At 39.2% G+C, this 27,770-nt stretch overlaps 1 protein-coding gene across 2 annotated transcripts in view; it reads left to right on the top strand.

The window, feature by feature from the left end:
* The first annotated feature begins 881 nt into the window (after positions 1–881).
* DENND4A (DENN domain containing 4A) overlaps positions 882–27,770 on the top strand; it is a 52,328-nt gene continuing 25,439 nt past the window's right edge. Inside the window, exons 1-11 of one of the 2 annotated variants that reach the window (XM_035554724.2) lie at positions 882–1,091; positions 9,556–9,641; positions 14,829–15,158; positions 15,777–16,026; positions 17,546–17,615; positions 19,199–19,368; positions 20,020–20,261; positions 21,116–21,182; positions 24,589–24,647; positions 25,324–25,468; positions 26,062–26,237. In XM_035554724.2, coding sequence (XP_035410617.1) covers positions 14,851–15,158; positions 15,777–16,026; positions 17,546–17,615; positions 19,199–19,368; positions 20,020–20,261; positions 21,116–21,182; positions 24,589–24,647; positions 25,324–25,468; positions 26,062–26,237 — 1,487 coding nt within the window. In that variant the 5' untranslated portion in view covers positions 882–1,091; positions 9,556–9,641; positions 14,829–14,850. The remainder of the gene's footprint in view (positions 1,092–9,555; positions 9,642–14,828; positions 15,159–15,776; positions 16,027–17,545; positions 17,616–19,198; positions 19,369–20,019; positions 20,262–21,115; positions 21,183–24,588; positions 24,648–25,323; positions 25,469–26,061; positions 26,238–27,770) is intronic. The other variant, XM_035554725.2, reaches the window with a different exon arrangement.

Below are 27,770 nucleotides of genomic sequence, written 5' to 3'. Positions count from 1 at the left end.
TCAAAACCCTCGAGCCAAATATCCATAACTGAGGGGAGCTTGAATTCAAAGCCAAAATTGTATGGTTGGAGCCTATCCCTAAACATCATTTCAAAAATAGCAAATCGGTCTAAGATTTTGAAACACGGGATTGCAGTACATGGGATGCCAGAAAAGTAGTGTTTCTGTGCATTAGTACAGGCAGCAGGGCTCTTTTTGTTGTGCTCAGCAACATCTTGACATGCTGCACTAATCTTAGCTGCACGCTCTTAAAAGATTATTTTTGTCTCAGGTTCTTTTATAGTCTTTGATGCAACAACCTGGTGTGTGTTGCATCAAGCCTGCAGAAAATCCCCCGCTTTCTCTTGTTTTCCAGACATCCTGGGCCCAGCCGACAGGCACCGCAGGTGAGCGAGACTGGCCTATTTGGTCCGGAGATTAATTTCTGGCTAAATTAAAGGTGCTGGAGAGGGAGAAGCTGGAGGACAGAGGGGGGAGGAGAGTCGAGCAAACGGTCCGTCGTGTTTTAGGCTTGGACTGGAAGGGTTTCGCTGACCCGAGGGGTTCACACTGAAGGGAAGGAGCCGCCGGCCCCTCGCCGCTCTCTGAGGGGCGATGGAAGGAGGGCGGCGGGAACGCAGGGCCGGGGCCCCTCAGCCACGGGCCCGCTCCTGGCCGCGGGCCTCCCCCCTCTGGAGCCCTCAGAGGGGAGCTGGGCGCCGGGGCCTCCACATCGGCGAGCCGGCCTGAGGAGCAGAGGGATGGGAGAGGGGCAAGGAAGGAAAATAAAAATAATTAAAAAAATAAAAATCTCGACGCCGCCGCGATCACGAGTCGTCGCCCGCCGCCCCCCCTGACAGCCAAGATGGCGGCGGCAGGAGGCGGTGCGCAGGGGAGGGGGGATCCCGGCCGAGCCGCCCACACGGCGGGGCGGCGGTGAGCGCGGCGAGGGCGCCGAGGGCGAGCGGGGGATCCGCTGCCATGCGATAAGGGCGCGGGGACCCAGCGCCCTCCCTGCGCCCCTTCGCCCTCCCGCTCCTCGGCGCCGGGGGGCAGGAGGCGCCGCCGGCTGCCGTACCCCCCTGCCCCGGGGAGCGCGGCCCCCGCCTGAGGTGAGGGCTGCGGGGCGAGGCGTGTGGTGGCGGTGGCGGTGGGGGGCTCGGCGGGGTGTCACCGGGCCGGGGCTGGGGGCTTCCCCTAGCGGAGAGGAGGGCCTGGGGCGGCGGGGAAGGGCGAGGGGCCGCCGGCATGGGCCGCGGCGGGGCTGCCCGGTGGTGGGAGCGGGCTCTGGGGCCGCCCCTCACGCCGAGCTGCGGCGGGAAGGGGGGAGCTGAGGACGGCGGGCGGCCCTCGCCTCGCCGTCGCCTCCCCGCGCCGGTAACTTTCCGTTGAGCTGCGGTGGGAGCGGGGGGGAAACTTTGGGCTCTTCCCCAAGCCCTGAGGCGGTCGCCGGGCCGGGCTGCGGGCCTGGGGCGGCGCGAGGAGGCTCCCCTCACGGCGCGGTCCCCTCAGCGCAGCCCCCTGCCACGTTCCTCCTCCTCCCCGAGGCGGCCCCGGGGGGGGGCTGCTCGGGAGAAACTTGCCGAGGTGCCCGTGCCCCAAACGCCAGGTTTTCCAGGCGAGGCGCGCCGCCGGTGTTGAGTTCCCTGCGTGTTTTTTCTCGCAACTTTCCCCTGGCAGCTCGGGTTGCCGTGTGCCCGGGGCAGCGTGCTGGGCACGGCGGCAGAACCGAGCCCTGACATTGTCAGGCTGTTCCGTCATGGTGTCTGCGTGCGGCGTGAGCGGTGGGCCGGGGGATGATGGTATTTAATAACTCCTTAGCGATGGTTGCTGTTCGGGAGTAATTTCAAGCGGGCTGGTTTTTAAAGTGGGCTGCCCCTGAGAGTGTTGATTTCCTAGAAATGAAGTCTCGGCGCTCAGTTCTGAAGTTTATTTATTTTTTTAATTAACTGAATAGAAACGTGGTGTTCTGGACAGCTTTTACTTCATTTCACAATTTTTTTCTGGAACTGTTGCTCAACTAGAGGTTTCTGTAAAGACTGTTACATTACAGTACGTAATCTTTCACTTTCTGAATGATTAAACACCAATATTTAACCTTGGCGAGTATCTGTGGTGGTTTAGGAAAAGCAATTGGGTTAGTCTAGCCAAGGAAGGTCAAGGGGGAGTAAATGGATTTTTTCTGGTTTCTGCGTTGAGTATACAAGTTTTACTTCGAGTAAGAAGCGACTCTTCCGTTTCTCTTTTTGTTTTAAAAAAAATTCATACATTTAGAATATCGGTGAAACTCGATCCTGCTTTTACAGTACTGGGGAAGTCTGTACGCGTGTTTAAAGTGAAGGTTAAAGTGGAACTGCATCTTTGGTAAACGAAGCAACGTTTTCTGGGGGGTAATTGTGACTTGGCATTGAAACTGTTTAATTATCAAGAAGAGGGCATTAGTTTTTGTGGTTAACTTTAGGGGAAGGAGAAAATTGCATGGAGCCTTAAAGATGGAACAAAAAAAAAGTCTGAGCTTCTCTACAGCCTTAAGAGCTTGCATAATGTGCATATTTTACTTATTCTAGAAGCATTAGGGTCCAGCTGGATGAGGAACTTTCCTCAAGTTTATGAGCAGCTTCTGCTCCTTTGGAACACGCTTTCCCAATGGTCTTGTCTAAATAGCGCATTTACCAAAAGCTAGCACAAAAGATAAGATCTGGTTCTGTGAACAGTAAGCCAAAAGGCGCTATGACCATTTTTTAAAATACAAGCTTGCTTAGAAATGTTTTTCCCGTATGAAGTATTTGTTTTTCCGTATATATGCTTGAGTTTTGGTACTTTTTGTAGCAGTGTGGTTGCAGGTCCTTGTTTCTTGCGAGCAGCTTGTTCTATATGCTTTTCCTGGATATTACACCCGTATGGAGCTTAATGGAATTTCTATATGTGTTAATGGCAATGTTAACTATTCTGTATTTACATAGCCAGAGTTAATTATTAGTTAGTAAAAGCATAAATATTGACAGAGCCTGGCTTGTTCTATAGGGCATACATGAGTGTAGCTGATCTCTGTGCAGCGTTAGGAACAGTGTAAATAAATAGGTCATATTTAAGATACATTTGAAAGAGAAAGTACGGAGAAGGAAAGTAGAGCCAAGCTGACGCCCAGTGAACTACACTGCGGAGAATGAGGTTGCATCAGGAAGGTAGCTGATACCACGGTTCTGCATGGCCCTGACAAAGGGATTGTGGGCACCGCTGTTCAGAACTAAGTCTGGAAGTGTTTAATCTACAGCATTTTGCATTTGAGGGTTTATTAATCTCTAGGTGAAGCGTGTGATAGCTGGAGAGAACTGTCTTGTGACTCTTCAACAGAGGAAGATGGTATCTGGACTGAGCTGAATAATGAGAATCGGCTTTGTTAATCTTGAGGTTCTGAAATAGGAGAAAAGAAATTTGCAATGTCACTTAAATAGTCAGCATCCCTTTTCAATTTCCATTGTATTTCCTAGCAACTGAATCGGAGTTAATTTTGCAAGTCGTAGTAGACTGAAATGCTTTTTATGAGAGCGTGTGTAGAAACACTTGTACTCACGGTCAGTAAAATGCCAACAAATTGTGAAAAGTGAAGAGTAAAATAGTCAGTCAGAACCTTTCTGAATCTTAAATAGCTGCTGAAACAAACTTTTCATTCATTGTCCTTCCTTCAATTTTGACCCTAGTTTTTAAATATTTTGTCGGCATGACCAAAGAGTTGGAGACTGAAATGTTGCACAACTTGTGTTGGATGTAAAACAAAAACCTTGATGTAACCTTGTTCAAACATAGTGTTCCAGGTGTTGGTGATTTCCAAGTATCTTGCTGTCCGACAGGGTTCCAGTAGCCCAGGTTTTGATACATCTCTAGCTGTGTGTTTGTTCTGAAGTTTTCTGGAAAGAATGCTCACACATTAAATGGAGGGGAAAATAAATAAAAATTGTTTGGGTGTCCCTTTTTGTTTGTTTTGTTTCTGGTTAAGTGCCTTACATTGTGTTGTGCTTTGTTAGGTGGATCGATGCATTTCCAAGACCATTTTCACCTTTGTTAAGGAGAAAGTCCTTCAGTCATGCTGCTGTCATGTAGTGAAATTTCACTACATATTAAATGCTGACTCAAAACACACACACGCCCCTATTAAGGTCTTTGAAGAGAGTTTGTGCTTGCACAGAAAGTAAGGGTGGAGGTGTGGTTTGGAGGTTGTACTCGTCCCTAATCCTTCTGCTGTAGCCGCACTTGGTGGTCTGGGGCAAGAACACAGAAAGGGCCCTGCATCTGTTCCTCAATATATCAATTCTGTATGCAAGCAATCTTTGCTACTGCGGGCACAAATCATGGTAGAAGTTTTATGGCATACTAAACGCAGCAAATGCTCTGCAAGCAAATGTGAGTTATGCCTTGCTTCAGTTGAAGATAGCTATCAGGTAGGAGGTGAATATGTATAAACGGTGACTACATCTCCGCTGTTCCACTGCTTAAAGTTTTAAACAGTGGTATTGACCAAATAATTCCTTAAATTGAATGGGGTTCTTTGCTGTATTTCATAATAACCCTTAGATGTTTTCTGTTATGTTTCAGTTCAGCCTTAGTCAATGCCTGGTCTGGAAACCTGGTCTATGACTGATCTGGAAGTGCTCTGCTGATGTATGTGTGCTTATAAAGTGCCCCCACAGAATATACGGTCAAAATTAAGATATACAGAGAAGGCTACGTGAGGCAGTGATGTGGAGAGGTTTTGATCTATAGCAGTCATTTCAGTGGCAGTCTGTGGTGCAGAAATAGTCATCGGCGGTTCCCTAAAGAGCTTAAAAACAGCACTGGGAGGAGGTTGTGGGGGAAGAAGTAGAAAGGAAAGGTTTCAGAAAGTGTTGGTCCTACTTTAAATGGCATATTTTTCTCTTTGTGCTTTCAAGTATTAGATATAGAGTTACTGTAGAGGCTGAAATGGAGTGAAATTGAAGTAGGTAGTGACATGGGGGGGTGAAAAAAGAAGAATGATCTAAAAATAGGATGTGAGGAGTGAGGTGGAGAGTTAGAAGTTAGTTATCCAATTATAGCCTCAGTATTTAATCTGTACTTGAAATTTTACCTTTTTCTTTGGGTCAGAAAAAAACATTAATGTGAATTAAAGTGTTATATGTAACCGTCTGAAATAAAAGCAGGCAAACAGCAGGTGCCTCGTATAAACTATATGTATATATACACAAATGAAGTCCCAAGAGAGCTGCCTGTTCTGTATCTGTGTACGCAGGCATTATGCAAACAAACAGAAGGGGATTATAGACAGGACTCTGAGTTTGGTTTCGTCTTGATCTGCAGAAGAAACTTGCGAACCTAAAGATTTATTCTCAGTTGTACTACTGAGTTCAGGAGCTGGTCCGGCTCTGGTGGCTTCTGTATGTCAGCAAGTTTGCCTGCGTAATAGTTTGACTATAAAACTATAGCGAAAGAGCCAATGCTGCTCAGATCCTGCAAGTACAAAAGTAATCAGACTCTGCACGGTGCTGTTACTTAAGTCCCGGTACAGGAGCGCTCATCTAACAACCCGAACAACTTCAGAGTTACCTTGTGTGCCGAACTCCTGTTCGGGACAGCGAAGAATTCCTTATGTAGAGCACTGGGACAAACCTTTCCGTGAGTACTGTGCTCATAACGTGTAGCACGTGGCAGCTCTCCCTGGCTCAGTACACCTCAGCCTTTCCTAAAAGGGTGTGATTATATAACGGCTTTGGCCCAGAAGATGAGGAAGGGGTGTTAGGATAAGCCTGTTCTGTGTTACAGAGAGAGCTGGCGTTGGATCCCGAAGCAGTCGTTACGTTAGCGTATCGCTGCCCTTCAGCTAATGCAGGGCGATGGCTGGGGGAATGCTACCCCGAGGTTGCTCCGTACAGCTCTGCTAGCTGACCTGCCTGCACCCTGCCACAGCAGTGCCCGCTGCTCAGCACCTATATTGGAGCTGAGCTGGTAGCAGTACGTTCACATTTATTTTTCTGTGGGGTAGAAGACGACCATTTTGCTAACTGGGTGCAGAGATTTACTAGATGTGGAGGGCGTTAGTCAGTGTTATCTTGCCGTTAAACCTTTCCAGTGTGGTGTAGATCATCTGCAAATGGCAGCTGCAGTCTATGCTTGCCCTCCACCCTGTGACTATAATTTGTAGCATGGCTGGGTCCAATTCTTGTACCTTATGAGACTTTTTTTGCTGGCCAGAGATGGGGGAAATAAAGGTCAAGTGATCTAAGTCACAATTAAAATGTATGTTAAAATGCAGCAAAAATATTAGGAACAATTCCTACATCTTCGCCCTGTTCCCCCATGAATTCAAAATTTGAATTTGGGTAGAGAAAGGTTCCACAACCGAACTGAAGTTGGCGTGCGTGTCCGAATGCGGCTGGCTGAAAGCAGAACTCTTCTGCCAGTCTTGGTTGATGCACTTTGACATTTTCAGTTACAGCTTTTGGCTTTGAAGCTTGATATTGGAAGATTTGCTGCTTTCATTTGCCTTTATCTCCTGTGCCAAGGAAAAGAGAACATTCTGTTTGGGGAACTTCTCCTTTTAAAAACTCGTTGTATAATAAGTAGTTGTACAAAAAACATGGACTGGCTGCCCTCCTGAACTGTGTTTTGGATGAAGTAATATTTGCATTTAATAGTGCTTACCTTGGCTTCTCTTCCATCTTATTTACTATATATATTGTTGTCTGCATCCCTCCTTTCAAACACAATAGTACTGCAGAAATTGTTTCCGTTCTTTGGTTTATTTATTTTTTGGCTGCAAATACTGTAATTTAGAAAGAGAAATGGAAGTTTTTAAACCCAGCTCTGTTAAGATCTGTCATGAATCTTGTGGGATGCTTGAACATCACTTTTTTTTTTTTTTGTAGCCAGGGTTGGATGACATGCGACTCTGCTGTGGCACAGCTGTAATGAACTCCTAAGCAGCCTCTGCATTGTCAGACCCTCTCAATTACCCCTTTGATTTTTTCGAGAATAAAAATAGCAGTGAAGATCAAGGAAATGAAAGACTTGGTTGGTGAATGATAGTGGAGAGTATGGAAGATGTAGAAAATGCCTCAGCGTGAAGTCTGTTCCTTCCTGCCTTCTCTCTGCCGGTTATTCTGCTTCCTCTAAGCTTTGGTACTCTAGATGGCTGGTTCTTGTTGGCTGACTGCAGCAATCCCACTGAATCTAGATTAGCCTCTGAATTTAACCCTAATTTCTCTTTCTTCCTGAGCACTGCTGAACAAATCTCTGTCCTTCAGTTTTTGGCCAGGATTCCAGTTTTGTGCTCCCAAACTCATTGTCTTGTGTTCTGTCCCTGCGCTCTTACCCAGCACTTTTCTGTTTCCCAGACACCTCTTAGAGATGCTTTGTTGCCAAGCTTTCTGCAGCTCTCTTGATCGCCGCTGTTTGGATCAGAGCATATTAACTGTGAGCTGGTGCGGATGGTAGTGAACGGACCTGCAAAGAGCTTCCTGGCAGTTGTCATCTACTGATGTAGGGGCAGAACAATGTTACGGTTTTTCATTATTTTTGTTTTTCCATATGCCGATATGTTTCTTAACTCCATACTGCTGTTGATGCAGCACTGAAAGGAGTTGAGTGGCAGCAAGGGACTGCTCGCTAATTCCTGCAGTGCTTAACGCTGCTGAGCGCAGATGTACACAGTAGTGTCTTGACGTCGTGCGAGTGTTCACTTTAACCCTACTTGTTAGCAGTTTTCTCTGGTGCTATCATTTGTTTAGGAGGTGCAAGGAAATGTGGGAAAAAAAAAAAGCACAGGTAACATCCTACTGCAATAAAAGAGTATGAGGAGTCCTTGTTGTGTGGGGATAATTACATCCTTTGCGCCTTGTTTCTCAAACTGAACAAGTAGATCCCTTACTTGATAGATGGAGGACACCGAACTACTTATAAATGCGTGCTGCAGGTGCTTTGAGGCAGGGCTGCATGTGTGCTGGCAGCAGTTTTCACTGTGTTCCTTGTGATGCTAAAGTCTAGATTTTTCTTATTTCCTTTAATTCTCCCTCTTGGTTATTCAGGCTAGTTGACTAGGAAATGTGATCTTCAAATTGTCCACAAGGCCATTATTCATGTGTTAAAGCTGCTTATTTCTGAGCCTTTTTGCAGCTCTGCCTGAGACCTGCGGGTGATCCTTAATTTTAAGTTTTATTTTGTGATGCTCCTGGGACTTTGTTACGGATCAAAAGCTCACTGGACAAAGTAAGCAGTGCTGCTGTTCCAAGTTCTCCTGTTTTGTAGTCTTTCGTAGAAGCGTTCAAAGGTGGTTGCTGGAATGTGGGTGCTGTATGGGTTACAAGGGCTTGCACCAAGGGCTGGGTTCGCTCTCTGGGCTGCCATCCCTGCTCCTTGCTGTAGGATTAACGACCTAAAAGTGTTGATTGCTTCTGCGTGATCTGAAATTAATTGTGTTGTGCTTCGAGGTCATGAATAGAATCTTGAACTTTGTGTGTGCTCCCAAAAATATAGCTTTGATAATTTAGCATAGTAAGTTTTTTCCCACCATTTTTATTTTATTTTTTTTTTTGGCTTCAGGAATGGAAGCAAATCCCCTTCCATTTCATGGTTTGCATAAACCCTCCTGAGATATGCGCTTGTTCCCAGCCTTGTTTATGTTGCACTTTGTTTTCTGAAGGCTTCTCACAGTAGTCTGCTAAGAGTGTACTTCCAGTCTTGGCAAATAGAAGCCTGGCTCTAGACAAAGCTTATTTTTGACCGCAGCCTTGCTGATGCTAATGAGTAGTTCTGGGAGACTGAAGTCTGAGAGTGTCTCCGGTGAGGTGCTCTCTTCAGTCCCAGGGTGGAAACCTCTCGCTTCAAAATGCTTCGCTGGAGTGCAGGCTGCCTGGCTTGCACGTGCCTCGATGTAAAACACAAGCTCAAGTTATTTATGGTCATACTGATATTTAAAAGTGCTTATGCTAGAGTTTAGAAGCTGTGTAACACATCTGAAGAAGAACAGACAGTGAATTATGACGGTAAATGACAAGAAAGTTCAAACTGAAGCTGAGAAAATGGGGACTTGGAATGAGGTGGCTGGATGGAAGAGTACAGGAGCATTGCTGGCTGTGGAGAGAGAAGGCTCTGCTGGAGCATCAGCGTCCTGCCAAGAGGAACGATGCTTTAAAGCAGAGTTTGTAAGGTCATTGAGCTAGAGGAGCACTTGTGCAGTTGGCTAACAGTTTTTCCCATTAGACATGCATGGAAACTTGTGGGAGGGTAGTAATCATTGGGAGTGATTACTTCAACCATTTTTCAGTGTTTTTTTTGCTTGTTTCCTTGAAACATTAAATGTATTATGGTGTTTACATTTTTTTTAAAAATCAACTCAGCATAAGACTTGATATCTTGTTTCCGAAGTTTAAAACGGTGTCATACATATTTTTTTTTTAGTAACTAAGGGACAGGTAACCTTGCGTTAGCAAGCTGTACAGCATTTACAGTGTTCATTTACTGTGGCTAGTGCACTGGAGTGTGCAGTTAGCTTAAGTTTTAACAAATGTGCACATTGTTTAATTTCTGTTTTTACTGTTTCTGTAGGGAATGAAACTTTAACAAGAAGTCTATGGTAAAGCCTGGCTAACAGCAAGAGAGGCAAGGTGTAGAAGAAATGCCTTGATGACAAGGTAGGGAAGACATTTGAAAGATATTTTTAACAGGTTTCTGTTCTGATTTGGCAGAATTCCTGTGATACTTAAGGTGCTTCTGTTTTGTTCCCTGGATTGTGTGCTTGCTAGAAGAAAATATCTGTGAAAAAGGGCTTGCCTCGCTTTTGCTAGGTGACTTTGGGAGTTTGGGGAAGGGGTGAAGGGTTTTTTTCCTGGATAATTGCAGTTATTCACATGTTCTCTAGACTGCTGAACTCTGATGTGATTTGTGCAGTGTCATGGCAGAGGAATGGTTCTGAGTAGCTGTAGTGGGACTGACTGGTCCTGTTAACTTCATTTTGCTCTTACTTGATTGCTCTCCACATTTGTGTGTTGGCAGCCTACTTAGACAAGATAATGTAGCAGTGTACTCAGAAGTCTGAAATGCTAGGAGCTATTAGAACTTTACTGGCAATTTTTAAAAATTGGTCACTGATTTGTCTGTCCATTTGTCTACTCTGTGCCTCCAAAGGAAGGTAGGTCTTGTAATATGAGTATATGATGAATGATTTCAAAAATTGATTTCATCATTGTGTAATGAAATTTTGAGCTGCTTTAAAGAAAGGTGCATTGCAGTGGCCTTCATTGGTTCCCAACCTATACTAGGAGATGGTCATTCCTTGTTTACAGACAGAGTAATTCTTTGGAGTCAGGCTAACAAGGTAAAATGTCACCTGTTTTAGACAGTTAATGGATTTAAATAGTTTATTAATTTTAGTTTCTTAGTATTCTCGAAGGAAAATACAGGAAGGAATGGGAAGACAGGAAGATTAAAAGGTTACAAGGCAGTTGTTGCATCTGTCTGACAGAGGAAAGGTAGTGAAGCCTCTAATGGAGTGGCATGGTCCTTACTGCTGTCTTTTATGGGTTGTGTTCCTCTTGTGCATGCAGGAAGCATACAAGTAAACCCTTTTTGCTCTCTGGGAAGGCTGGCTCCTGGAAAGAAGCTGGCAGTGCCAGAGCTGTCCCTGAGGCCTGCAGCCCGCTTACAAGTTACGTCCACAAAAGTCTGTGGCTAGGACCAGGCTGGGTGAATCGTCGGTTGTTTTTTTTCCTTGGAAATAGTGTAGAGCATATATAGTAAACTTTGTCCTTCGTGAAGTATCACGCCTGTGGCTGCAGCACAGATGGAATATGCAGCAGATCCGTGTTTAGTTCTCGTCACGTGGTGGGGGAAAAAAGTTGAAATGTACTTCCCTCTTGTACTGTTTGAATGAGAAATGTGATCTGCTCAGAAATCCTGGTCGCTGATTTAGTTACACAAAAATGTGAGCTGGTATAAAATAATGCCTCTGAACTCACGTTTGCTTTCTAAATGACAACTGTGGATAGCTTATAGCAAGTAGAAAAACTTTCTTGGAAGTAAAACAAGGTTGAATGATCTTCCTTCAGAACTGAGTGGTGTGATCTAAGTCCCAGGGATATTCTTTTTAGCACAAAAGGGTCAGCCTTCTCTACCTCGACCTGATCAACTTTCATGTATTAGTAGGCTGTTTTGTGCTTTACAGCAGATTCATTTTCTTTTTAATACAAGCATTAGACCTGTGGAGTTGGATCACAAAGCTATAATTTTTCACATTAATCTCTTCTCTGCAGTTCCTAAAATGCTGGAAGCTAAGAATTAAAACAGCTGTGATATTTAAGCAGCAAAAATTAATAATTAGTGTTTTGTGAATGTTTATGGAGAAATAGGATGATATTGAAATTAAATTGAATACGCAGTGAAACTGAGTTTACCCTTTGTCTTTCAGCAAAGTAATTGAGCTAGTTTTGTAGATCTGTGGCAAGATTATCTGGTTGTTTCTCCTGTTCCCAATCTTTAGAAATCTTTGGTGAAAAATCCTCTGTTCTCCCGCACTTACTGGGTCACAGCCTGCAAAGTCTCTGTTTTGTGATGTCCTTACAAGTCAGTTTGCCCCTTGCAAAGATACTTTTCTTACTGATGATGTTTAAATTACACTGGTATAAATCTTGTGAGCAGGGACTTCGGTAAGAGGCTGTTCATGATCCCCTGGCATTCTCTTCAGAGCTTGTATGCGCTTTTGCCAAGGCAGGCATCACCACTGCCATCCTCCTCCCCTGTTGTTTACACTCACTCCAGACATGCAGCCTTCAGTCCCTGGATAACTGAAGCGCAGAGAAGCGATAGTAGCTGCTTCTCAGGGTGTCACCACTAATGTCGTTGCATTTCACCTGGGAATTACATCAAGAAACACGTTTGTGCAGTGTGACTTTATTTCTGTGGGTGTCTTTGTTTTGTATCTTTTTTCCCCGGAAGTTGACTTGCAATATTATGTGATGTATACAATGTGGTTTGGAATACTTCTAGGGTAAGAGTTTTTATTCGGATTCATCAGTTCTTGTGAAATTGCTTTTCACATCATGATTATTCAGCACTCTGAAATGGTTCAGATTATATACCCTCTTTCTGTGGCCTGTTAACATACAGTTTGCATAGATCTCCTCTCACAGTAAACAGATTTTGAAAATCAGAGTATCACAGCAGCTCCAGTGAAGTCTGAGTTAGCTTGAATGAAGCACCACTGAAGTGTTTTGATCTCGCCTGCGTTTCATCCCATTTTTAGCTGTGAGGCTTTGTATCACAAATCAAAGATCTAAAGGGGTGATGCATCGTCAGCTAGGCTTTTTTTCTTCCCTTTTCTTAAAGTTGCATTAAATCCTGAAAGTCTTGCTGACTTGGGTATTACTTGCTATATAACCTTAGGAAGCAAACGTGTGTGCTAGCAGGTGTTTGTATGTAGGGAATTCTAATTTTAACTGGTTATAAATGAGGAGAGCTTGCCCCAGTTTTTCTTGTGTACTTTTGGGAATGAATGTTTGAATCTGAGGCTTTTGCTGTAAATTTAATCTGAAATAATTAATCATGAGGCTTACATTTTGAGATAGGTGTTATTCTTCAGCATTAAAGTATATACCTCTTTCTGTTTGTTTACTTGTGGTGCTGTTTTGGCTTTTGAACCCAGAATGCTGTGCTGCAAATACCCTGAAGTTGTAGGGCTCGCTCGCAATTTTAACAATCACGGTTCACATGATTATTTTTAAACTAATAAAATATTTTCTTTTTAAAGACGTTGTGAAGCATTCTACAAATTGGTGCACTTTTGTGCAGTAGTGCTAATAAGGAAAGGAACAAAACCAATTTCTCTCTGAATTTCCAAGGCGAAGTTCAGTTTTGTAGTGTTTGTGTTGCTTTGTACTGAGCCTGTGGTTACAGGAGTATTTCTTTATACATAGCAATGTAAGACATAATCAGCTTTCAGTCTACCTGCTCTCTTCTCAAGTCTTTTAATTCAATGGAAAACTTCTTTTTCACTAGAGCTTATGATGGAGTTTAAATTGCCTGGTTGGTAGCTTTCAGCTAGCTAGCCCTTTCTTCCTGAGCTGTTCTTGAGGAATACTTTGTTATATGCATCTTCTGAACTGTCTTTGATGGTAGTTTGCTTCTGGTCTGAGTTATAAAGTATTCCTTTTTGTTTTTAATGCATTTCTTGATACATTCTTAAATGATACTGCTTTTAAAAAGCAACTCTAAGCTCTGATATAGATCTGTTTGTTCTCTCTCTCTCCCCCTTATTAAGAACAAATGATTGCCCAGTGCATTGTAGTTTTATAATACTGTTTTAGCTTATCTTTTGGTTTAGAGTGACTACTGCTTGATAAAAACAAAAAGCTGTCGTGACTGTTAAAATGTAGTATACTGTAGGTAAGTTTCACAGGGAATCATGTTACAAAATATTGAGAATTTCAATTGCATTAGCTAAAAAGTGTTAGTGTTTGGTCTTGTGTTAGAGTTAAATGATGCTTGTGAAATTTCTGCCTCTTTTTCATGGATTTGTTGCTTTCCTGTTCTGGATTTGTTGAAGCCAGATGTCCAGTGAAATAAAAGGCACGTGCATTGGTTCAACTTGTATGTCTTTGGATATATTATTCAGGGAAAAATTTGAATTTGTAATCATTACTCAATTAGCCGTATATGAGAGTAATGTATTCCAGATATTTTCAAAGCAACTGAATTCAAGTGAAATTAAGCATAGTGGGAGCTACATTCTTCTCTCAGAAAACAACCTGAACAATTGTTTGCAAGCTATTGCAGTGCTGTACGCTGATAATTTGATCAAAAATCATGGTGGTATGAAGTTTTGATATAGCCTAGTACTTTTTTATGTAGACCAAAGAATAAGGAGAGGTAAAGCAACCAGAATGAAGGTGACGTGACAACTGAAGTCTTGTACGAACCATTCATGTTGTTTTGAATTCTGTTTGTGGAGTTACTGAATGTTAGTAAGCTCTTCAAAGTGCTGTGTTGCAACAGTTTCTATTGCACTGACATTTTTCACCCAGATAAAATTAATTCAACAAAAGTGTATCTTAAAAGCTTATCTGGTTTACAAAGTTTAGAAGTTAATGACCATAAGTTCCTGAAGCTCCTTTAGCAAGGTTCTAGCACATCTAGGATTAGATTTAGATAGATTTTTAACCCATTTCTCAATGTTCTGCAACAGGGTGGAAAGTATTTTCTTTATTTGAAAAATCGTGCTGTTAAATAAGATGTTGGGTTTACGAGACAGACAAAGATATTCAAGAGTCTGACAAAGAGGTAACTAAATCTGCTGATGGGTTGTATGCTGTATTGTTTTTAAGGCTGTCTTTTCATCATAAAAATATTACTTTGCGTTGACGTTTATTTACAACACTGGTAGCAAACACTGAAAACAAATAAATATATATGTGTACATACATATATAATTTGGCAGGAACAGCAGGACTGTGTTCCTTCTCATTATGGAAAGCTTCATGTGGTCTTGAATATAATTCTTTCTCAGTAGTCTGTACTCCATTGTAGTTGACTTAGTCTAAATGATTTATTTAAAATACTTGGTATGTTGCTGGTGTATTGCTGCCTATGGATGGTTGCATTTTGAGGATCTGAGTCCCAGAATTTTATGAAATAACCTGGTATCAACTCCTAACATGCAAAATGGAAAATACTACATGATCTGATGATGGGTCTCTAATTCTTTTGTATTATTCTATTGTGTTTTATTCATTTTTAAAGGAAATTATAACAGATCTGAAATAATCAAATTATTCTTAGTTTACAACAGCAAATTTGCAATAATATAATCTCTATTTCTTTCCTACCAGTTCTATCATCTTGTAATGGAAGATGGAAGACAAAGGAGCTCGTGTTGCTGACTACTTTGTTGTCGCAGGATTAACAGATATTTCAAAACCACTAGAGGAAGAAATCCACTTCAATGATGCTTGCCATAAAATTGCTAAACCAAAAGAACCTATTACAGATGTAACAGTAATTATTAAATCCCTAGGGGAGGAAGTTCCTCAGGGATATAAATGCATAGATGTTACTCCCTCAGGACTGTCTGCAGATCTCAATAATGGCAGTCTTGTAGGACCACAGATATACCTTTGTTATCGCCGGGGAAGGGATAAACCCCCACTTACTGACTTGGGGTGAGTAGTTCTTCTGTTTACAGCAGGTGATTTTTGGCAATTTTATGCAACTAGTCAGCAAATAAAGCAGGTTTATTGAAATGTCAGAACTTTTGATAGAAGGCAAAGTTCTCAACAGAAAGATTGTTGACTTGAGCATACTGTAACACATTGCTGTAGGAACGATGCACGATGGGTGAATTTTAGTGACAGCTGTAATCCTTTGCATTTTGGAGTTTTCAAAGCAATTTTTAAGTTTCAGCTTATATATTTTGGGTGGGAGAAGTATTCATGTATGTATCACATACTGAAATGAAGTGAATTGTATGACATTCAATTCTTTGGAAAGATTCATTGCCTGATCCTATGAAAATAACATTATTTTGCAGTAAACAAAATATTAAAAAGCAATTATACATGAGGAAAACTACTTTCATCACAAAATTTTTCTGTTAAGAGTACAGTTTGCTGTAATGTTGACTGAACTTGTCACTAAAATGTTTTGATCAGATGAGACAGGCTGCTGCTAGACTAGTACTATTCAGTTATAATTCTAATATATAGTATTAGCATTTGCAATATTAAAAAACCAAACAAACCTGTGTGCATTCTGATCTTTGTTCATCCCGTTTTAATTAGGGTCTTATATGATGGGAAAGAAAGATTAAAGCAAGGTTGTGAAATAATTCAAGCTACTCCATATGGTCGGCCCGCTAATATTAGTGGCAATGCCTCGTCACAAAGAGTGTATGTCACTTACCGAAGAGCATCCGAAAACATGGCACAAAACACGTTGGCTGTTACGGATATATGTATAATCATACCAAGTAAAGGAGAAACCCCGCCACATACGTTCTGCAAAGTTGACAAGAATCTTAATAATAGTATGGTAAGATTCAAAATCTGAATTTTGAACACTTGCTGTTCAGTGACGTAATGTTTGTGCAGTATTTATGATGGTTTGCATCTGTACTCTCTAAAGATAAATCAAATCTTGGAAGAGTTCAAGGTTTATATTACTTTTTTCCTGCTTGGAACTAAGTCTTTTTGGAAGTCTTGGGTCAAACAGACCTTCTAGTGCTGATATACAAATGCTGACTTTGGATTAATCCTTACACATGGTGATGCAACATGTTCTCTAACTGGAGAGTTTACAGGGTGATTTACTGTTGTGCTGGGAATTCTGTATCTAACAGTTGTATTTTTTTTTTTGTTTTTAAACTCTCCCATTACCTGCAGCACTATTTCGTGTTGTTCTCTTCTGTCATTTCATAAGCTTTTTCTCAGAAGAAAGATGCTTGTTAGCGGTGTTGTATCCTGCTGACTGTAAAGTCTGTTTAAAACCATATTAATGGTTCCGAAGGTAGGCTTCCTAAATTACACAGGCATTACAGCACTTTAATTTGCAGAACGTAATGTTTAGGTATCTCCTTGTTGAACCTTCAACCCTATATGCTGGCTCTATAATGTGTACTTGTTTTTAAATAAATGTCTGTGGACATCAACAAATGGATTTTTCAGTTCTGCCAACTCCTGTGTTGACTGGGTTATGGAAGTGCTGTCTTATATGTAAATTATTTTCTTTCTGCCATCCCTAAAAGTTTTGTGTGCCCTTAAAGGGTGCACCTATTTTTCCAGTCTGTGGCTTTCCCGTTTTCTCTATTTTGGTGTCCAGAAATGGAGAATGTCAAAAATTTTAAAATGGGATCAGTGCCAAAAAGGAAATCATTGTTTAGAAGATGAAAAAACTGCGATGTTAGTGTGTTATATCACAGATGGAGTAAGAAATAAGGCTTAAACATTAGCATGATTAAAATGCAGGCACAAAAGAAAATTAAGTATTAACTTAGAGTAATTCACTTAGTTTGTATCAGAAATACACATATTATCACAATAGTTTGTATACACAATATGTATCACAATAGTTTGTATCAGAAATACTGGTGTGGGTGTGTAAATAAAAATGTCTGTATGTATGAACATATATCTATCTATATACACGTTCAAGCCAGAAGTTTAACAAAATGGAGAAAGGTTTAAATATTTATATAGATGATGATTGTACTTGCAGTTCTGTAGTTGAGTTAACAAATCTTTTGCAGAAGAATTTATAGCTTTCATGTTTCATTCAGACTGTAAACTAGTTTTGTTTTAGAGCTCAGACCGAGGCCTGCGCTGGGCTGGTTATCTGAAAGCTGACGTGGTAGTTCCAAGTCACCTGTTTGTGGCCCTTGTCAGAGAGGATACTGCAACAGGCCACTAATTTCTGTATCTTAATGTGATATGTTTGTGTGTAGATTGTGGCTCTTTGAAAATGAGGAAGAGGTGGTCTTCCCCTGCTGTTTTCTGTTAAATTCTCTTATTATATTCTACTGTGTAATCCAATAATTTCTTTTTTTTTTTTACAGTGGGGCTCAGCTGTGTATCTGTGTTATAAAAAGTCTGTGGCAAAAACCAACACCATATCATATAAAGCTGGTATGTAGCTACTATTTAGCATTTTTATCTTCAGGATGTACAGGGTTATTTGTAACGTAATACATTTCTTCTCTTTAGGAATTATTTGACATAGACGCTGTCCTGATATTATCAAAAAGTGAATCTTTCCCTGAAGAATTCTCTTAAAATAATTTTCCGAAACAAGCCTTAGAATTATGTCTCATGACTCTCTTGTCTTAAAATGCACTTTTAATTGGAAGCTCGGTTGTGTTTTGATAGGTTTCTAGAAGCCTGTGTGTCTCCCATCTGTATTTTTGTTGCTAATGACTGTCTTCAGAGGATAAGTGTGTGTGTGTATATATATCTATACATAGGAAAGTATCTCAAAAAATATTTAATGTATTTTCATAATTGCTTTCTTTAAGAATCATTTTGAAGAATAATGCAGAGCTCCAAACTGCCTTAGACATCAGTGGCATTGAACTCTTTAAGTATTTTTGGATTGTGTATCATCTTTACTTCCCTATTTATAAGACAGAATTAGATTTGCTATGTCTCTGATGAAATTTGTCGTTTTTTTAAAACCCTTGATTTCATTTAAGTGTAGGCCGCAAGCATGGTTCATGTTTAAGCTTTAGTGCACTTCTATCCCCTCGAGATGCTGCTGTCTGTAAACCATAGTAGTTTAGGTCTGACTAAAAAGTGCATAATAAATTAGTAAATAAAAATTTTAAAAAGACCCAATATCTGGTAGTAGCTTGCACAAAACTTTGCTTTGTGGAGGGGGAACATGGGACACAAACAAACCAAACAGACCCCTTTTTTGATTATCAGTTTTTACTGTTGACTAGTATTTCTCTGTATAATAGAAAAGAATGTGTAGGGATTATATTTTCTGATATAGAAAAATCCCTTCCCATAATATTCTCAGTTTGCCGTCCCCCGGGCTGTCAATAAGAAGAGAGAGCTACAGCCATATGATGTAACTGAAAACCTGTGTGTTAAGAGCCTCTCCTTCAGAACTGTGTTTTACAGCTGTATTTAAAGTTGTCTAAATGCATTAGCGTGATAGTGCATTAGCCAAAACCTCAGATGAGGTGGATCAGCATAGTTTGTTAGCTCAGTTCTGGTGATAGCATTGTCTTCTGTTTCTGTTTTTACTATTTGCTGTCTAACGCTTCCGTTACCAGGTTTTCCTGGAGACCTTTGTTAGCAAGAAATTTTCCCTGGAAAAATTGAAAGCATTAGTGTTATTTCTCAGTTGTTCAGGGTACCCTTTTTTAATAAATTTAAAATTTTTACCCGTGATGGATTTGAACTATTATAATAATAGCTAAGGTGTCCATAACCTGTAAACAGACAATGAGAAATTAGAATAGTTCCTAGAGCAGTAACGAAGTAGGACTTCAGTACTGCAGGTGATTTCTCCTTAGGCCTTGGGAGTATGTTGTCTCTTTCCAGCTGCATGCTATACCTCATTATTTCCAGCTTTCCTTTACTGCCTTCCTGAAGTTGTTATATGCTCATATGCAATTTTTGTGGGCATGTTTTTATGGCGTGAGCTACTGTAAATTTTTCCACTACTACTTATGTAACTGCCTCTTTAAAAATTGCCTTTAAAGGTTTAATATGCAGATATCCTGAAGAGGATTATGAATCATTCCCATTACCAGAATCTGTGCCTCTTTTTTGCTTACCTATGGGTGCAACGATCGAATGTTGGCCATCTAACAGTAAATACCCTCTCCCAGTTTTTTCTACATTTGTACTAACTGGAGCTTCTGCGGAAAAGGTAATTTGAGTTAAAGATTTGGTTGTATATCTGTTCACATTGATGATAACGTCTACTCTTGTAGACAAACTTGAATCTATTCATTTGGACCGAATTCAAAGCCTACTTTAAAAAGTGTTTTTTATTTCATAATTTTTCATTTATCTCACTGATGGACTGTTGATAATATAAACCTGTCATTTGCTTTTCCATCTTGTTAACTTTTGAAACTACAGAGCTATAAAAATCCTGAGTGAATATGCATGCAAATACGCTATACTTTTTTGTTGCCAGCATGTAAACTTTGCATGTGTGTACTTGCCCTATAAAGTAAATAGGGTGTCAGAGGAATACTGTTCTGAGCTGTTTATTAAAGGATTCTTAGAATAGCTTAAAAGGTAATTGTATGAACAGTTGACTGTAGCTGTATAATCTTTTTTCCCCTCACACTTAAATTGTTTCCTAGATTAATCTTTCTCATATGACACTAAGAGTTTAAATAATAGACAGTCTGGATTTTCACAGCCATAAGAATATTCCAGAATAAATTTCTTCAAAAGGAGATGCATTAATGTAACTTTTCAAACAGTAACGGAAATTTGATTTCCTTACACGTTTGCTTTGAAGGCTTAGGCAAATGTATTGACTTCAAATCAACTGCATTGTTTACAGGTATATGGTGCTGCTGTTCAGTTCTATGAATCGTATCCAGAAGAGAATCTTACAGAGAAACAAAAATCTCAACTGGGATTAACAGCTGCTGTTGAGGGAAAGTCAGATGCGTGCAGAACAGTTCAAACAAACAAGTGCATTTGTTTGCTCTCCCACTGGCCTTTCTTTGATGCTTTCAAGAAGTTTCTTACCTTCCTGTATCGTTACTCCATTTCTGGTCCTCATGTCCTGCCCATTGAGAAGTAAGTAACTCCAAAAACCCATAATAGTCATTTCTGCTGATGCAAGCACTTTTGTTGCTTTTAACTTTCCTGTAATATCCTTTTGATCTTAGTCATCAAACATTATTTTTAATGATTACAATAGATCAAGCACTCTGCTCTGTTGATTAAACGTATCTGGTTTTACATCATGAAAAAGTAGAGATTTTTATTTTTAAGTGCCTGAAAAGGTGTGTGTATCTGTAACTTTTTTATCCTTTAAGGGCTTTGAGTCTTTAAGTATATTGATTAGAAGAAAGAATATAATTATTTTCTTAGGAGAGTGATATATGTAATACTAACTTTATGTATGCAGTTTTGCATTTTTTCAGATACCAATTTATGGTGTAATAAGATAATAGATTGTTTGAATTGTTGTGCCTTAATAATCTTCCACTATTTGTTACTAATAAACTCACTTCCTTCTTACATGAAGGATCTTGCATTTTTAAATGCAGAGTAAATCCTTCCATCCAAGGAGGGATTGATACCTGTAATTAGTGTGTAATACCATTTAACGCTTCTAGGCTAAAGAAACTTTATATATCAGATTTTAAATGCAGTATCTATTTTTTATATTATACTTCAGTGTTTTTTCTAATTGAACTTCAATCTTTTATGACATTTTGATTAAGTATTTTTTGTGATTGTTTATCCATTTCATTATTCCACTTTGTAACCACTATACTTCTTTTAAAATTCTGATGATCTCTCGAGGTCCCTTCCAACCCCTACAGTTCTGTGATTCTGTGATTTTTATATTACTAGTAATAATTTTGTCTTGAGGAAAAGTGGTTTAAGCTTATTATTTCTACTAAATCTTTTTTTTCTTCTAGACATATTTCTCATTTCATGCATAAAGTTCCTTTTCCATCCCCTCAGAGGCCAAGAATTCTAGTGCAGGTAAGTGTAAAACTTTTCCTAATAGCTGTCTTAAGTGAAGGCAAAATAGCTGTTGAACAGCTTAGTTAATGGAAACTGTGGTAGGCATATTCAAACTTTTTTCTTTAATGTTCAGGACTTCTTTTCCTGATTTCATACACTTAAAAGCTTTACAAATGTCTTATATGGTCTGTTTCCAGCTTAGTTTAGGACTCCAGTGTAGTATTACAATATACCAAGAAGATTACAAGATTACAAGAAGATTTAGTGACCTTAGAACTTTTTTTTTTCTTTGAGTATATACAGAAATTCATGAAAAGCTACCCAAAGTTGGCATCTGGTTTGACCTTTTTTTTTTTTTTGCAATAGCTTTTTAAATATTTTCTTGCCCCTCTATGAAAACTGCATGTAAAATAAAGAGGTCTAATAAAATTAAAACCCCACGTGAAGAGTATATTCACAGTTACCCTTTTAGCCAAAGGGCTTCATGCTGTCCTCTACATAATGAGTAATTATTAGTGAAAACTGTGAGGGCCATGCACATTCAACAAAGGTACAGTTTATCAAATGTGACTCTTATTCTGTTCTGCCTCCAAGATCTAAACATGTTTTACCATGTGTGAGGTTACCTGTTACTTTAAATTATATCCATGGACACTGTTTGTAGGAGAGAGGGGAAGTCTCTGTCTTAGACTTCTCAAGTGTAATTTAAATCTTTCCTTTTCTTCCTAAGAGGCAAAGCGGGTAGAGACATTAAAACTTTATTGCTGAGGAAAAGACATCTCTTTTTCGACTGTAGTTATTCAGCCAGCCATGTGTTTTTGGAGTTGTTACAACAACAATGTTACTGTGTTACTTCCTGTAGAAAAATAAAATATGGGAGAGCCTTGTGCAGTTTTCAGACTTAATGTGACTACCTGTATGCTAGAGAAGTCTTTCAGAGAGAATGAAATCTTGGGTTGTGTCTTTACGTATTAAATATTAAAGATACTCCGTAATGCACTTGTATTTTGTAGAGAACTGACATTTATTGCTCTTCTCGAAAAAGGGGTATGAGAACAACTACATTGAAACTGTATCTGATATTTCTGTCACTTCTGTTATGATTTGGAAGTTCCATTCAAAACCCAGTGTGTTGACATTGCTTTTCTGTGTATAACCCTTCAATAAAATATTTACAGTAGGGAACGCTAAACACATACTTCCAGGAAACTGTGAGTGAGTTTAGAGGAAAACATTTGATTATTTTTTTTCAGCCTAAATTTTTAGGGACCTGTATCAAAGTATAGATGGATATGTATCCTGGAACAAAAGTTGAGGACGTGGGTGAGTGGTGTGAGATTGTCTGTGACACCTTGCTGTTTTCAAAACACTGTATGTATCAAGGTAATACAACTTTAGTAGCTGATACCACAGATGTAGAATGTGTAGCTTTTAAAAGTCAGCAGTAGTTGTTGTCTGCGAGTATCTACTTCCTTCGAGCTGTTTCCAAGGACTTCTGAGTTGTTCGATACTGCACTGAATAAAATCACAGGTGATTGTATCAAAGATGTTTTCCCCAAAATTGTGTGATCAGTGGTTTTATTTTTGAAGATAACAGGTTTTAAGGTTTCTATTTTTTGAAGAAATAATTTCTCTGTAATTTGTTAACTTACAAGACTAATCTTTTTGCTAAGTAACTAGTATAGCAAATCATTCTGAATATATGCTGTTAAATGTCTTGCCTATGTGCGTTCTAGAAGGGAGACTTGATATATTTTAGTAACTGCATGTATGCCAGTCTGGATGTGTGACCCATTCTTACATCCTTCTTAACATCTGTTACAAGTCAGAGAGAACATGGCACGTGTCTGATTTTTATTGATGGTTATAATTACTTTGGAAATTAAGCATTCAGGAATGTTGCTGACTGCCTGTTTCCAGCTGCTATTGTTGATGGGTTGTTTCTGATCTGCTAGACCCCATTCTCCATGTCCTGCACTCCCTTATTACCCAGATGTTGCTCTTCTAATGATGTATTCACAGCCTGCAAACTTCAAGTGCATCGAGTAATATGTTTCTCCCCCTGAAGAATAGGGGCAGAAAGTGCCTCTTCTGCCTGAGGGAGGTGTGCACTTTGAATAGACACTTGGTTGTGTTTATGTGCTTGTGATGAAACACAAAAGTCATAGGACATTAGGCTGATGCTTCCTTTCAGGGAATAGTTTATGCAGGTTACCTCAGGCTGAAAAAATGAGTTCTTTGAATTCTTTCACCAAGCAAGTTAATGGTGGTAGTTGTCACAAGATGACTTACTGGAGAACAAAGCTAGCATGTGAAGTGGTGTGGTCATCCTGATTTGTCATTGAAGCTAAATGGAGCATTGGCCTTCCAAAGTTCTGTTGTATGAAATATGAAAGGATGCAGTACTGCAGAGACTCTTTTTGTCGTATGTTTTGTGTGGCTGACTGTCCAGGCACAGCATTAGGTAACTTGACGCTTCAGCATTTGAACTACTACTTCATCTCATGTTTCTGATTTCTATTGTCCAGTCACTTGCAGTGCAGTCTAAGGTGAAATGTACTCAAAAATGAAATGCTACTAAAACACATCTAATCTTGCAGCTTAGTTGTACAAGTTACTGTGACCTGCTGAATTGCTACTGCTGTTTGTATCTGTGTTCTTATGCAGTAGATAGACAATGCATGACCACTTAGCAACGAGGACTAAGCTAACTGGTATCTTGGTACCTTTGATTCACTATGACTGAAAACATGTCAGATGAGCCGTGATAAACTGATCGCATATCTGTATTCTTGTACTCATTTAATTCTTCTATTGACGTTGAATATATGAATGGTTTCTTCTATCACAGTAAGAATATCTCCATTTTGTCCTATCACCATAAGATCTTCATCTTGGTTCCTTGACCAGTGTGAACTTCAGTCTATACCAGATTTGAGCTGAGCACTTTCTACCAGCTAAGAGCCTAATTCTTGTGTCTTCTGAAGGAAATACTACTTTATAATACAGCCTGCGACCTGTCCCCTTAAAGTGTTTTGTCCGTCTCCTTCCCGCTCAATCTAAAAAGAATCCTCCCTGAAAGCTGTGTATGAACTATGGGTCATCGCTTCTCTGAAGATTTAGAAGGGTTTACTTTCAGCAGTTAATATATTCACTTTTTAGTGTATTAGCTAGTTTAAATTCTTTTTTTATGGATATACAATGTGCTTAATTCTGACTGAGAAAGGAAGGGAATGCTTTGCCTGCTTTTCATTAAAAGATACTGATGCATAGCACTGCACTCTGCTTTCCATAGTACTGTACAACTGGATTATGTAAGGTTTGGCATAGTTTAAATTTTATCTCTGTGTTCTGTGCTATTGTTATATAGCTTCTAATAAATAAGTTCAGAATAAAACCAATGTATTTTGAAATCTTTTTCCAGCTATCTCCACATGATAACCTGATTCTTAGCCAACCTGTATCATCACCCCTTCCACTGAGGCAAGTAGCAGTATCTTCTGTTTAAATGTGAAATATGTTCTGACTTATACTGAAAAGTTTCAATGCTTTGAGCTGTAATGGTGCAAATTTAAGTCTTCATGTCTGGTGCCTTTTGTAATTAGTGTATCTGAAATTTACTTACGGGATTAGACCTATGTCCTGTCAAGGAGACATAATTAATAATATCTGTGCTTGTTTTTTTTGTTGTTGTTGTTGTTTTGGTTTTAAATAATTTTAGTGGTTCTCGAGGCAGAAGATAGTTAGATGCCCCTTGTAGGAATTGGTACCTGGGCTCCCAAGATAGTACAACTTTGGTATTGTGGGTTAATTAAAGGAGTTCTATGACTGTCTTAATTTTCATGTCTGTGCAGGAGAGTGATTAAAGAAATACATGTAGTTTCCCTGTAAATTGCTACTCAAAAAAAAAAAAAAAATCATCGTGCATGTGTCCTAAAAAGAAATCTAGACTAAGAGTCTCAAGGCATCATGGTTACTGTTGGAAAATAACTATTCTTCACTGGACAATGAAATATACCAAGTAGTCTATTTTGCTGTCTTCTTTAAAAGAAATGTTTGTAGATTTAAGTTTATAAAATCTTTTTCTAATACCTTGTTTTCTTTTTTTTTTTTTTTCTGGTCACTTATAACTCACCAGTGTGTTTATATTTTTGTGTAGTGGGGGCAAATTTTCTACACTACTTCAGAACCTAGGACCTGAAAATGCAGTAACTCTACTTGTGTTTGCTGTGACGGAACATAAAATTCTCATCCATTCATTACGACCTTCTGTCCTTACTAGTGTGACAGAGGCATTAGTCTCTGTAAGTAGCGTTCTTTTAATCATGCACTTGTACATGGAAAGAATAATATTTTTAAGATAAAATCTAAAATTAGTAGTAATGTTGTTAGGCTTAGAGAGAACTTAAAAATTAGAATAAAATTTAAGATCTTTAGCAACATAATCTCTAATGATGTTCCATGAAGACCACAGAGAAAGGATAGCTACTGTTGGCTTTTTGTGTGTAAATATCATAGGTGATTATGTTTGGTCATCACAGTGCACTGACCCCAAATTCAGCGATTTCCTGTTTTTTTTCCCAAGTAGTACTGAATTCTATCTTTTAGAAGAAAGGAAAATAATATGCATTTAACATTCTCAGTCAGCATTGTTTCACTACTTCTACCGTATGCAGTCTATTACACTGAAGAGCTCTGTTTCTACAGATTAAACAAACTGAAATTTAGAGAAATGAACCCACTTTATTAAATAAAATGCCTCTAGAATTACAGTAAAGTACTCTATTACCTGTCACGTCAAATATTTTTGAAGTGGGGATTAGTCAAGTGTGTTTTATAATTGAGTAGACTATTATACATGTTTAACGTATGTTTTTATCTCTGCATGTTTTCAAAGATGATATTTCCCTTCCACTGGCCTTGCCCATATATTCCTCTCTGTCCCTTGGCACTGGCAGATGTATTAAGTGCGCCATGCCCGTTCATAGTGGGAATTGATTCAAGATACTTTGATCTTTATGACCCTCCACCAGATGTTAGCTGTGTTGACCTAGATACCAATACCATTTCTCAGTAAGTATTTATTAACAATTTGTCTTTCATGTTAACTTTATTTTACTTCCCCTTTTCAAAGGGAAACTTGCCTTTTTTTTCTGGTGGTGAAACTTGAGTGGCTTGTTTGTTTGTTTTTAACTTCTGAAATTTCTAATATATAATCTTTTTCAAAATGAGGATGCTAGAAATAGCTAGTTCTTGTTCAGCATGGCAGAGCGGAGGCACAGTCCTCGTGGAGCATTACTGCCTCTTACTCTGTTACATTGAAATCTTACTGCACGCATTAGCACATTTCCTGGTTTAACCATATTATGTTATGTTTCATTGGTTCCCTAGAGGAGAATAATCACCTTAGTTTTTCCTGATTGGCTTTCTTAGCGTTAAAGAAATTCTAATGTCTTCAGATGGACATCTGCTTGAAAACTATATCAATGAAATTATAGTCCATATCAATATGAAGTATAGAAACTTGATACTGAGAATTAGAGACATAAACTTTAATGAATTAGAGTCTTAACTAAGACTTAAAATAATTCCATGATTAACAAATCAAAATAAATGTATTAGTATTTCTCCTTCAGATCTGCGTAGAGGCCAACATTTTTCTGTCATACTAATTATCTATCATCTGAAATATTGGTAAGGGATAGCAGTGCTCTATTAAAACCATTGCGAAATGGTATCAATAGCCAACATAGAGAAACTATAAAAGCACAAGGAGGACAAAAGTAGCTTCTGTCCAGAATTTTTGCCCGAAGGCAAGACTGGAATGAAACCACAAACACAGATCATCTGTCTTGGCTTCTGAGTAGGTATTTCCATGTCAATATTGTTATGATACTCAAAACAAAGTATTGTTTATTTTTGTGTGATGATGTGATACAGAAATAGTCTTTTCTACAGAAAAGAGGGTAAGACTTCTAATACAGAATTTAAAATAATAATAATAATAATTTAGCCTGTATTTCAGAATTTATGCTTGCATTTCAGTAGAATGCTTAATATATTCTGTGTATACTTAATGCAACTTCATTCTCAAAGTTTTTGGTCAGTGTTCTTTATTATCCTTTTGTTGGCAGCAGTCTTTCAGCATTATTATGCTTAACTAAAAACTTAAGACCTTTTTCTTTTAAACTTTCTTATTTATAGGCTCAACTTTGTTTCAGTAGTTCCGTGTAGATTTAAAGAAGACTATACATTAAGCATTTGTAAATAGGATTTACGGATTTTATGCTGATATCAAGCTTGTACAGTAGTTCTACTCTGAAGCTTTTAGGAACTCATTCAAACTAGGCTGCAGTAACTTTGTTTTGTTTAGTTTTTGGTTAAGAGGAAAACTTCTGTACATTTCCTCTGTTATTTGTCTAATTAGGTATGTATTCATTAATGGAAATAGTTTCTTATTTCCAACTATTTCTGTTTCCATTTTACTTTTAACTGATTTTCTGTATGTTTGCTTAGGACACAATAGAATTAACTTGTTCTTACAAGAAAAAAGTGTCAAACATGCTGACAGTTTTTCCAACTTTGACTGATAGGGTCTTGAGGCTT

The sequence above is a fragment of the Cygnus atratus genome, chromosome 11, assembly GCF_013377495.2.
Source record: "Cygnus atratus isolate AKBS03 ecotype Queensland, Australia chromosome 11, CAtr_DNAZoo_HiC_assembly, whole genome shotgun sequence".
NCBI classification, from domain to species: domain Eukaryota; kingdom Metazoa; phylum Chordata; class Aves; order Anseriformes; family Anatidae; genus Cygnus; species Cygnus atratus.
Note: the sequence above shows the minus strand (reverse complement) of the source record. Positions and strands in the feature narration are given on the sequence as shown.